This window comes from Microcaecilia unicolor, chromosome 8 (assembly GCF_901765095.1).
Source record: "Microcaecilia unicolor chromosome 8, aMicUni1.1, whole genome shotgun sequence".
In the NCBI taxonomy this organism is placed as follows: Eukaryota; Metazoa; Chordata; class Amphibia; order Gymnophiona; family Siphonopidae; genus Microcaecilia; species Microcaecilia unicolor.
This window is the reverse complement of record NC_044038.1, coordinates 144,915,226-144,928,203: the sequence shown is the minus strand read 5'-3', so window position 1 is coordinate 144,928,203 and position 12,978 is coordinate 144,915,226. Positions and strand designations below refer to the sequence as shown.

General features: G+C 40.5%; 1 protein-coding gene across 2 annotated transcripts in view; it reads left to right on the top strand.

The window, feature by feature from the left end:
- DIAPH1 (diaphanous related formin 1) overlaps positions 1-12,978 on the top strand; it is a 676,165-nt gene that overhangs the window by 547,623 nt on the left and 115,564 nt on the right. For both annotated transcript variants that reach the window (XM_030213536.1, XM_030213537.1), the window contains one exon: positions 9,959-10,094. In XM_030213536.1, the coding sequence (XP_030069396.1) occupies positions 9,959-10,094 (136 nt within the window). The remainder of the gene's footprint in view (positions 1-9,958; positions 10,095-12,978) is intronic.

Here is a 12,978-nt window from a genome sequence, read left to right as displayed (position 1 = left end):
ACACTAGAAACAGCAGGATTCAAAACATTCATGTATGCTGATGATATTACTATATACACAACTTTCAAAAAGAAAATTCAAGACATCTTTAAAAAGGCAAAACTTGACTTAAATTTCATGGAAACCTGGGCCTCAGAATCCAAACAAAACTAAATAAAGAAAAAACTAAATTCATGGTCATCACCAATCTATTTGACCAAAACAACTACAACAGTTTCACAACTGACAACACTTCATTCCCCATTGGCAATAATCTGAAAATTCTAGGAATAATTATAGATACACCTTTAACATTTGATTCACAAGTTTCCTGAGTTATCACAAAGTCTTTCGGATCTCTTTGGAAACTGAAAGGTATCGTACCCTATTTCTCGTCAGAAACATTCAGATTATTGGTACAATTTATTTATTAGGATTTATTTACTGCTTTTTTGTACTCAAGGCGGTGTACAATAAGAATAAATCAAACATGAGCAATAGACAATTACAGCAGCAAAAACATTCAAATAACAATACAAAGTATGGCATAGTATACTACTTATCGTGCCAACACAATACATAATACAACATTTTAATTGACAGTGTAGAGTATAAGCAAAGATGGAACATATAGATAGGTAAGAGGAGTTAGAAATTAAAGTGACTAAAGAAAGTTGCACATGAGGTCAGAGAGATGGTTAACATATAGGTAAGAGGAGTTAGAAAATAAGGTGGCTAATTTAAAGAATCATTAACATTATCTCAATTTGACTACTGTAAGGCCTTGTATGCTGGCGTAAGGAGTAGTTGTTGAAAAAAATCCAAACAGCTCAGAACACTACAGCCAGGTTCATATAAAAAATTTCTCATTTTGAAAGTGCCTCCCCTTTATTAATCAAACTATACTTGCTTCCCATCAAAGCGAGAGTCACCTTCTAATTATGTGCCTTTTTTTTTTCCAATTCTTTTTTTATTGGTATAGATTTATCTTACATTACGCAAAGCTAGATAATAAAACAACATTACACATCATGTCTGGTTTACTTGTCTAACATCTGAAACTATCCCTATACCTTCCCGTCCCACCCTCCCCCTCCCCCCTCCCCCCCTCCCGTATCATGGTGGTGCTGCTTGCTGTTCCTTAAATTGTTCATAGGACTGCCATAATTTGCCAAAGGGTCCCATTCTTCCTCTTCTGATAGCTGTCAGTTTAGCCATTTGATACAGAAAGTCCACTCTCTGCAACACTTTTTGCATATCCGGCGTTTGTTGTTTTTTCCAATTTCTTGCTATAGCAATTTTTGCCGCGACCAGATATTGTGTCGCCAGTCTATGCTGCACCCCCGTCGTTGAGCTCGGCTTGATATGGAGCAAACAATTTTCGGGCTTGCATGGGTAGGGTTGCTGGATCACTTTAGAAATTATTGTGATAATTGCCTTCCAATAATCCAGTATTCTGGGGCATTCCCACCAGATGTGCATAAATGTTCCCTTCTCTCCACAGTGTCGCCAACAGTCTGCTGATACCTCTGGATATATACGATGCAATCTCTCTGGCGTATAATACCACCAGTAATATATCTTATATCCATTCTCGATTGCACTCTGAGCCAAAGATGGTTTAAAGAGATACCTATATCCTCTCTTCCAACAGTCTTTAGTTATTGTGGTTTGCAATGCTGTTTCCCATCTATTCACATACATTGTTTGGGGGTCAGTATAACTTAACAGAGCTAGATATAGACGCGATATGCTCCCTCTACCCCCGCCCTTCTCTAATGCATTTTCTAGAGATGTTTTCCCCAGTTCCAACTCTTCTCGTGCCTTGCTAAGGATATAATTACGGATACAACAGTAATATACTTGATCTCTGGCTTGCAGCCCGTACTCCTCCTGCAATATTGGAAAATCTACCACTTTGTCCTCATCCCATAATTGACCTAAATTGTAGAGCCCTGCGCGTGCCCATTGTTTGTAGCTAATTTCTGACCCTCCAAGCGGAAACCCAGGAGCCCTACCTATTCCTGTCTTGTGAAAGTACTTTCTTTCAGGAAACCATTTCCTCCTAATTTGATGCCATGTGGTTAAAATGTGCCTAATTCCTATGGGCGCCCTTCTACCTAAACTCCCAAGCTCCTTGTCCAAAGACCATAGAATGTCTCCTATTTCTCTCATTCCCAACCATGCTCTCTCCCAATGCAGCCATTTCTTGGTAACCGCCGGGTGCCAATCGGCTAGAATTCTTAGTTGGGCAGCCTGATAGTATAATAGGAAATTGGGCACTCCCATCCCTCCTCTCTCTTTTGGTTGGTACATAATATTGCGTTTCACCCTCGGTGGTCTCTTTCGCCATATAAAAGCGAACATTTTTCTGTTTAAATGCTTAAAAAAGCTTCGAGGGATAGGGATGGGTAGTGCCATAAAAAGATATAGTATCTTTGGTAGAATAATCATTTTTATCGCATTAATGCGCCCCGTCCAGGATATATTTAAACCTTCCCATCTATCCAGTTCACCAAATAGTTCTTTCACTTTTTGAGGATAATTGGCCTCATATAATTCCTCCAACTTAGGAGTAACCTGTATCCCGAGATACCTTATAGACTTAGTGGCCCATATAAAGGGGAGATCAGCTTTGAGTCGTACTACCTCCTGATTCGGGACTGTGAGATTTAGAATCTCTGTTTTATTAATATTTACCTTGAAGCCCGATTGCGCCCCATATTGTTTCATTATCTCTATGGCCTGTTTTATGGAAGTTTCTGGGCTTGTCAGCGTCAAAAGGATGTCGTCTGCAAATAACATCAGTTTATGTTCCCTTTTCCCACGCACTATCCCCTTAACTCCTTCCTTCCTTCTGATAGTGCATGCTAATGGCTCCATTGTTAGTGCGAACAGCAATGGTGACACTGCACATCCTTGTCTAGTACCTCTCTTAAGATGTATTGGCTCAGAATAAGACCCATTTACTTTCAGGATCGCCAGGGGAGCCTGATATAAGAGCTGCAGCCATTTTAGATACCTCCCCCCCACTCCGATCTTCTCAAGTGTCGCAAAAAGAAAAGGCCATTCTACTCGGTCGAACGCCTTTTCAGCGTCAACCGAGAGAACCACTGCCGGTACCTGTTCATCCCCGACCTGCTGAATGAGATGTTGTAGGCACCTAGTATTGTCAAATGCCTGGCGCCCTGTAATAAATCCCACTTGATCCTCATGTACCAGTCTGGGCATCATCACCTGTAGTCTGCTGGCTAATATTTTTGTAAATATTTTATAATCTACATTTAGTAGGGAGATAGGTCTATATGACCCACATTCTTGCGGGTCCTTCCCCGGTTTAAGCAGAAGGGTGATTGCCGCCAGCCGCCACGTATAGGGCAACTCTTGTGCCTGATCATATGCCAAAAACAGTCTCCGCAAAAGTGGGGCCAGCAGCGATGCATATAGCTTATAAAATCTTGCGGGATACCCATCAGGCCCTGGAGCCTTGGCATGTGGCAAATTCTTAATTGCTTCCTTTATCTCGTCTATTCCTATTGGCTCCGACAAGCGCTCTCTTTCTCCCTGTGTCAATTGTGGTAGCTCTACCCCCTGTAGATATGTAGTTATCTCCCCAGCTGTAGCGTCCACCTCTGATTTATAGAGACTTGTGTAAAAATTATGGAATGTCTCTTGTATATCCCCTGTTTCCGTGACTGCCTGGCCTTGTTGTGTTTTGATACTATGAATATGGTTTCGTGTCATCTGCTTTTTCAGCTTGTTTGCTAACAATCTACTTGCTTTATCCCCCAGCTCATATTGCTCCTGTTGAACTTGTTGCAATTGACTCGCCATTTCTGCCAACTGCAGTTCATTAAGCTGCATTTTATATTTATGAAGTTCATTCTGGAGATTTATACCTTCAGGGTTCGCCTTATGTTGCTGTTCTAGCTGTGCTATCCCCTTTCTAAGTTCTCTCTCTTTGGCTGCTTTTTGTTTATTTAAGTGGGCCCTGAGGGAGATCAGCTGCCCTCTCAATACCACCTTTAACCCCTCCCATAGGCTCTCTGGGCGGACTTCTGCCACATCATTAAACTCAATGTAGTCTTTTATGTATTGTTCTACCTTTCCCACATTCTCCGGGTCATGAAGTAGAGCTTCGTCCAACCTCCAATACTTTCTGCCTCCCTCTGCATGTCCACTCTCAATAGTCAACCGGACTGGAGCATGGTCAGACCATATGCGAATGCCTATTGTTATTTTTTGAGCAGTTCTGGCCACCAGCCCATCCCCAAGCCAGAGATCAATCCGTGAGTATGAATTATGCGGTGCTGAATAGTATGTGTAGTCTTTTTCTTGCATGTGTGACACCCTCCATAAATCTATTAGACCCCATCTATGCATAAAACTAGAGATCTTTTCTCTATCTTTTCTAGCATATCCCACCTGCCCTTTTGAATTATCCATTATCGGGTTCAGGGTCAGGTTGAAATCCCCACCCATTAATAATTGGCCTTGCATGTTTTCTTGTATCACTGTTTCAAGTTCTTCTATAAATTTACCTTGCCCTTCATTGGGTGCATACACTGTCATAAATGTATATTGAGTATTATACAGTGAGGCTATCACCATAAGATATCTGCCTCCCTTATCTTCTACTGTTTTAATAATGCGCCATGGCAGTTTATCTGAGAAGGCCACCAACACTCCTCCCTTTTTATGATGCTGCCTGTTCGCAGCGTGGTACATTACTGGATATCTTTTGTGGGCTAACATTTTCTCATGACATTTTTTTACATGCGTTTCTTGCAACATAATTATATCACCGTTCATTTTTAACAGTTCTGTATATATGCGCTTACGCTTAATGGGTGAGTTGAGGCCCTTAACATTCCAGGTCACACATTGAAACATGTTATACATTTCTTTACCCTATAAGCTAGCCTAGTCAGCAACCACCAGATACTCCCCTCTTGACCCCCCCCCCTTCCCTCCCCCCCTTCCCCCCCTTTCACACAAAAGACATGTCCCATTCTCCTTTGGGTACATGCCTCTAGCTGAGAGGAGTGACGTCATCTCCCGTCTCACAGCTCGCTCTAGAGACTTCTCCTTCCCCTCCTATTGATATAGTTCTTTGCCAACCTGTTCCAGTGATCGATCATCCAGTCAGTCTGTTGTCCATATCATTTTCCCGTTCGTGAATGCACTTGCTTGCCCGATATTTGTCGTCGGAGGCGTCCTCGGCCTTGTGATACCCTTTGCCATTTAGGTTTTGGAGGGCAGACTACCGCTCCTTGCCCATCTTGTGGAGGATCCTCTGTAGTCTCCCTTCGTTTCAGATACTCCTGCGCTTCTTCAATTGACGCCACTCTCCTTTGCTTTCCCTCTTGAAAAAAGGTTAAGGCAAATGGGTACTGCCATTTATATGATATTCCTTCGTCTCTCAACTGTGCAGTCAACGGGCGGAGTTCTCCCCTTCGTTTAAGGGTCAATGCTGATATGTCCTGGTATAATTCAATCGGGTAGCTCTCCCAAGTTATAGGGGCCGCCCCTCTTGCCTTCTTCATCACTGCTTCTTTCACTGTGAATTTTGTAAAACATGCCACTATATCTTTCGGCTGGTTTTGTTTTCGCACACCCAGTGCCCTATGGGCGCGTTCAATGCTTATTGTTGTTTTATCATAGCATTCAGATTCAGTAGATAATAATTGCGCTGCAATGGATCTCACCACCTCTTCACAATTGTTAAATTCAGGCACCTCAGGTATCCCCCGGATTCTTATATTGGAGCGTCTGCTCCTATTCTCTAGGTCCTCAACTTTGTCTATGAGGTATCTGGCTTCATTTTTCCTCTCTTCCAATTGTTGCTCCATAGCTTTTAACGCTTCTCCCTGCTCCTCTTGCTCGTTTTCTACCTCCAGGACTCGATTTCCTAGCTCAGTGATTTCCCCTCGCAGCTCCGCGCTCAGCTGGGCAAAGTCCCTTCGCACTTCTTTGAGATCCGTTTTGATCTCTTGAAACCATGAGCAGAGCTTCGCCCATATTTCTGGTTCTACCTCCATTCTTTCATTTGAAGGTTCATCGCGTGCTCGCTCTGTGTTTTCCTGTTCTTCCCTCGTGCTGCGGGCGCCATTTTGTTCCGTTCTCCCTTTCTGTTGCTGATATGAGAACACTGCTAGGTCCGGGAGTTTTGCCTTCGCTTGCGACATCCTTTGATTTCGTTCTTCTTCACCAGTCAGTCGCTATGCTTTTCAGCCGATTTGCGGGGTAAGGATCGCTACTTAAATGCTTCTTTTAGTGCTGTTCTGCGGGAGCTTCGTTCTCACTGCTCCATTCAGTAGCGTGACGTCACTTCCTCCTCTAATTATGTGCCTTTAACTTTCAAATCCTAAATGGCACAGCTCCAGACTATATGGTACCATTAATAAACTTATCTCAAAGAAACGCTAAATATGAGGTGAGAGACTATGGGGCTCATTTTCAAAGCACTTTGAAAATACACCTTTATATCTCCCAAATTGCAAAAAAAGTGATCTAGAAAACAGTCCACTTTGCAGACTTCACTTACCTAGGAACCAAATGGTAGAACTCCTTACTGTCTAAAATAGGAAGTATATAGGAATATTCCAAATTACGCAAAATTCTTAAATTGTTCCTCTTCAAACAAACCCTCACAACCATATCTCAAACAACTAATTCTTACATGAATTAGTTATTACTTTATTTACCATTAACCTTCACAATGCTTCATGTACAATTTCTCATTCATCATAGATTTTCCAAATGTTGAATATTCATAGTTATCCCAGTACGTCTATGATATTGTATTGTATAATTGAGTTCTTACAAAAAATTACTTTCTTATGCATTAGTCTCTGTTATGTATCCTATACTGTTTATTGTAAGCCACATTGAACTCAAACTTGTTTGGGATAATGTGGGACATAAATGACACAAATAAATAAATATGATAAGGGAATGAATGATGGTATGAAACGCTGGTGTTAAAAAGAGAATGAACCAGGTAGATCATACAGAGTTTTGTAATAATTAGCTTTGAGTATGTTTGAGATATGTTCTTTAAACAGCAAGGAATTGTCCACTATTATACCTAAGATTTTAAGGCGCCCTTTTACCAAGCTGTGGGGAAAAAGGGCCCTGCGCTGACAACGAGGGCCAGCACTGCATAGCGCTTTAGAAATGATTAGTAGTAGTAATTTTTCCCGCCCCAGGGCCCTTTTTACTGTAGCGGGTAAAAAGACCCCAGGCACACAGCCATGCGGTAAGAGAACACTTACTGCATGGCCATGCGAAGGGGAGCCCTTACTACGACCCACTGAGGTGGCAATAAGGGCTCCTGCACTAACCCAGTGGTAACAGGGCTGTGCGTGGCAATTCCCGATTACCTCCAGGTTACCACCACACAAGCCATTTCCGGGGGTTTTCTTTTTCCCCCAGAGATGGCATGTGCTCAGGGCGGGACTACCGCCATTGGCCGTGTTAAATCAGTGGTAGTCCCAAAAGAGTGAGCAGTAAGCTCACATTGGAGCTTACCACCACTCTGTGAAAGGGCCCCTTTGTGAATCAACTGTGTCTGAGATATAGACTGGAACTATAAGGGATGTTGGATGTGTACAACCAAAAACCAGGAGCTTTGACTTATCCAGATTGAATTTTAAGATGATAATATAACCAGTTGCCACTTTCTTTAATTTGATTTTGAGGTTATCAGTTTCATGCTTACTGTTGTGGAGAGTGACCAGGATCTGGATTTCGTCTGTATGTATGAATGGGCTCAGATCAAGTGATTGTATAACAGTCAAGAGAGCGGTCAGGAAGATATTAGAGAGTGGGGACTAATATTGATCCCTGGGGGGACACCACATGTTAAGGAATGGAAGTGAAGGGTGCTGTATCAGATCAGTCTCCAATGCATTCTCACAAACAGTACAGTGGTTTCTGTTTTAGCAATCTCCTTGAATACCTGTTAATTAATTTTGTTCCCAAGATTCTTCAGTCATTAACATCTCCACCTGATCATCCTATAGTGTCCAGTATTGGCTCTATTTTATAGGTCCTGTCAGTATTTATAGATCAGTAGTTGACTGTGTTCCTTCTAATGTCTTATTATGGATATTTCCTCACTTTATACTAATATTCCGCAGTTGGAGGTATTTATAGTGATGCAAAATCAACTTGAATCCTTAGGTCTGTCTGTCGTTGTGTAGAATTTGTTTTTTTTCTTTTACAGCTTCCATAGGTTTACATTCTGTGTTCCTTTTGGATATTACTATCAATACAGGTACTCATTTTGTGACTTTTTACATGTACAATATCTGTTTTCATCCTAGACATTTGCGAAACAATGTTTCAGCAAGCCAGTTTCATACATTTCGCTGTCTTTTCAGTGATGTTAATTACTTAGTGCAAGGCACTGGATATTTGTCAGAGAGATGTTGATAGAAGGTACTGTAGGGGTGTAGTAAGATACAGCTTTTAAGGGAGCTTTGTATGCCTACCTCTCTTCTTTTTATTAAAGTCTTCTAGCGGGGAGCGGGAATCTAATAGAGCTTTTGTGGTTAAAAAGATCATTAAACAATTTTGACATATTGTGCAACATTATGATGTTTTTAAGATTCCCTCCTAGATTTGCTTTCAGTCTTGGGAAAAATTTGGGACATATGTTAACAATGTTGAACGCTGCAAATTTAGATCATCCAAAACGACAGCACTTCTCTAAGCACACTGTACTGTTTGTGAACACATGTGAGGACTGATCTGATACAGCACCCTTTACCGGCCCCTAGACCCTGACAGTTGAAAAGAAAGTTGTCTTGGGGCCAGCTCTTCCTGAGTCTCACCTCATCGCTCTAACAGAATATTTTAAATGTGCAGTCAATGCCAGACTAGAGGATGAGGAGAAAGATTGGTGGGGAACTGCAGCACATCTATAGCTGAGTGAGTAATTAATTTGGGGGCATTAGGGGAGAGTGAGCACAAGGCTGAAAATTTGCATAGGGTAGCACCCTTGCATTGGACTTGACCAGCAAGTTCTGGAACGTTCAGCCCTCTTTGATGCTATAAATACACACATGATTGGTGAATTTTGTCTTCAGGAGACACATATAGCAGGCATGTCTTTGCTCAAATGTGTTTGGATAAACCTATTGGGCTGATATTCAAAACCAGTTATATGTTCACTGATGGCTGGTGAATGTATAAATGACTTATCTATGGATTTCTTGCCCTATATGGATAATGTCGGACTGAAGATCTGTCTGAACAGCTGGATACCATCTGTATTAAAAGGATAGGGGAGGACAGAGTGAGGGTATGCTTCTAAATTATCCATTTTGCAGCAATATTCATCTTCTAAATGGAATAACCTTTACATTTAGTTTAGACCTACTGAATAACAGGCATAAACTAAACACAGTGCTGGCATAGTGACCATAGTATCCAGATATACAGTGCTGCTGCTTATACATAGCATGGCATTGAATAACCAGTTTAATTTAACTTAAGCCGGTGACCATACTGGCTGATTTGATCCCTATTTGTTAACAGTAAGGGGGATTCAAACTGATGTTCCAAGACTTCTGAGTCATAATTCAAGGTTGCAGGCAAATAAATTTCATAAAAGAACATGTGATTCATGTACAGTGATCACCTCTACATTCTCAAAGTTGCTAGTCATAAGAACATAAGAATAGGCAGATACACTAACCGTTGTTACCACATCCTCCGGTAACGAGTTCCAGAGCTTAACTGTTCTTTAAGTGAAAAAATATTTCTTTATATTGGTTTTAAAAGTATTTTTATGTAATTTCATTGAGTGTTCCCTGGTCATTGTACTTTTTGAAAGAGTGAAAAATCAATTCACTTTTATTCATTCTTTACTACTCAAGATGTTGTAGACCTCAATCATATACCAAATATATGACATACATATATGAAATACATATATGAACAGATTGACTTTTTCTGAGTTTCTCTATAGCAAGCAGTCAAAGAAAATCAAAAGCGACGTGAAACTGAGGAGAAGATGCGCAAAGCCAAGCTTGCTAAGGAGAAGGCTGAAAAAGAGCGACTGGAGAAACAGCAAAAGAGAGAACAGCTTGTTGATATGAATGCAGGTATGGAATATGAAAGGTAAAAATTTTTGTGGAGGATTATACTGTACCATAAAGCAGTATGGGGATGCCAAGATGACTAGTTTTGCGATAGTGTTTTTATTCAAAATTAGGCATGTGAAGTGTTAGGGGAAGTAGTATAGGATCATGGGCGCCTTTTTGTTCTCAGAGCCAGATGGGGCAGGAGTGGAGGGAAACAGCTTCTGACCTCTGCTTCTTAGACTACCAGGATTCCCTCTAGGTAGGCCTCAAGGGTGGATGTTGGGTCAAGAGCTGATTGGAGGGGGGGGGGGGGGGGTTGGGACTGCTTGGAAGGGCATTCAGGAGGGGATTGGGGTTCTGTTCTGGAGGGTGGGGGCTATCTGTTCAGCTCACCTGCATGTTGTTGCAAGGTGCTTCTTTGGGCAGGAGGTACTATGGAGTTCCTTTTATTTTGGTTTCTGTGTTTATTTTAGTATTTATATACCACTTAACTTCAGAGACCAAAGTGATCATATATAATAAAACAAGATAAAGGTTTTAATAAACAAAATTGTGCAGCCTTGCTGCAGAACAGGTATAAACCCTGACATTGAGGGATCATGGTATGTATGTGTATTCCCGTTCTGTGATGAGGAATACATGTGTATAAGTCAGCCCTGCCTAATTCACATCCCTTTTTTAAACAAACTAGATGGGACATGTACTTGTTAATACTGGGCTTTCTAAAATCAGATTTTACCAGTACTGGTATTTACACATGTATGAACTTCTAAAATTAGGACCATAACATATTCTATATATTCCTATCTAGGGCTGTTACAGTTTTCTAATTATTAATAATTTAAGTTCTATTATAAAGTCTAACAGACTTGCATCTTTGGACAACATTGTTTTTGTAGCTCATGATGTCCATACTATGTTTCTTAGTTTGTCTCTTAGGGCTTCTTTTACAAAGCCGCGCTAGCAATTACTACTACTTAACATTTCTAGAGCGCTACTAGGGTTACGCAGCGCTGTACAATTTAACAAAGAGAGACAGTCCCTGCTCAAAGAGCTTACAATCTAATAGACAAGTGAACGGTCGGTCCGATAGGAGGCGATTCAATTTCTGTGGGCTTCCTCTCATTTGCCATGCGGGAATCACTAGCAAGGTTTTGTACAAGAAGCCTTCAGTTCTAGTATTTGAGAGATTGTTGACCACACCTCTGACCAATATATGGCCAGAGTTGAGCAATAATAAATCATATGTGCAAAGGTTTCTAGTCTGTATTACAAAACCAATAAATATTTTGAGATTCTTTGGAGAATCTGGCATTTTTAACTGGAGTTGCGTATACTCTGTGGCTGAAAAAGCGTATAGATTATGTGACCCACATTGGCATCAAACTGCTGTTTTGGTCTACAATTGTCTCATTGTTTGGCAGTCAGTGAGGGTTTCATCTACTTTTCCTAGGTTCTATATAGACCTTTTTTTTTTGCCAATAATTTAAGTGTATTTTTAAAATTTAGACCGTTGAAAAGATCTCTTCTAATTTTAGGCCATTCTTTTTTAAAACGAGTGGTACAGCTGTTATCCCTATGAAGAACTGAGGGTTGGGAAGACCAAACTCAGCTTTATAAATCTTTGAACAATTTGAGGCATCCTCCCCTACCTGATTGATTATTATTTATTAGCATTTGTTATACTGCTCTTTGAGTACAAATCAAAGCAGTGTTTGTATTCCTTTAGATTGCCAGGTTTTTCACAGCATTGGTTGAGCATCAGTCTGAATTTTGTGATTATACTATAGTTGAATTCTCTTAGACACATCTCTACTATCAGTTATGCCATCCTCAAACTTCCCAAATGCGGAGATAGTTGCCGTAATGACTTTCCAGTTCCTCATAATTTTTGCGCAGTTGCATCCCTGAAAGAAGGTATAAGGAGAGTGGATATATCATTGCTTTATCCCATCATTAACCATTTCAGTTTTTCAAAATTTTCAGATTCTTTAAACCATTGTCTTCCTTGTCTCTGTAAGAATGAGGCATGGTATCATATGAGGTCTGGAAATTTGATTCCTCCATCTTCAGGGCCAGCATTAAGGGATGACAACCAGGGCAATTGCCCTGGACTCCAATGTCACAGGGGACCCCAAGTCTTCCTCAAGTGGAAGGAGGTGCATAACCTGTGTCAGGGGCCCTTTCTTGGTTTTTGCTAGGCTCCTGCATGTTTAATAACAACCCTGTCTATCTTTCACTGCCATCTTCAATTTCTTTGATGCAGTGCATGGAAGTTTATTTTGCCATTGGAATTTAGTAAATGTCATTCTAAGATTTTATACATACGTTCTGGAAGTGGAAAGGAAAGCTTGCCAAGTATGTTAAGTTTCAGAACTATAACCATTTTAATAGTTTCAAGCTATACTCACCAAGAAAGATATAGTAGGGACCACTGATTAGTTGGTTCCTTAGCTTCATCATATGGGCAAAATTACTAGCTGTTGTATTTATGGTTCTTTCTTTCCCGATCCTTAGATATTTGATTCTACTTTTTAGTTTACTCAATAGGTAAGATCTTAACTCCACCGTATAGTATAATTATTTAACAGGAGGCACTCCACTTTATTGCATTTGGTACAATAGCTCGCCTCTTGTGTAACCTGTTAATTCTAATACAGCAGGTATTGAGCTTGTTTGTAACAAAAAAATAATAATAATAATAATAATAAAGTTTTAAAAAAATACATTTTAATGGTCCATAGCCAATGCCTTTTATTTACAGATGAAATTCAATGGCCACTTAGAGATCTAGTGCTATATTAAAGAAGAGTAGAGGCAGTGGACAGCACTATCTTGATCTTTTCTGTATAGTTATTGAATTAGACAATTGACATTAACCTCCACTTTGGCAGACCCTGTATCA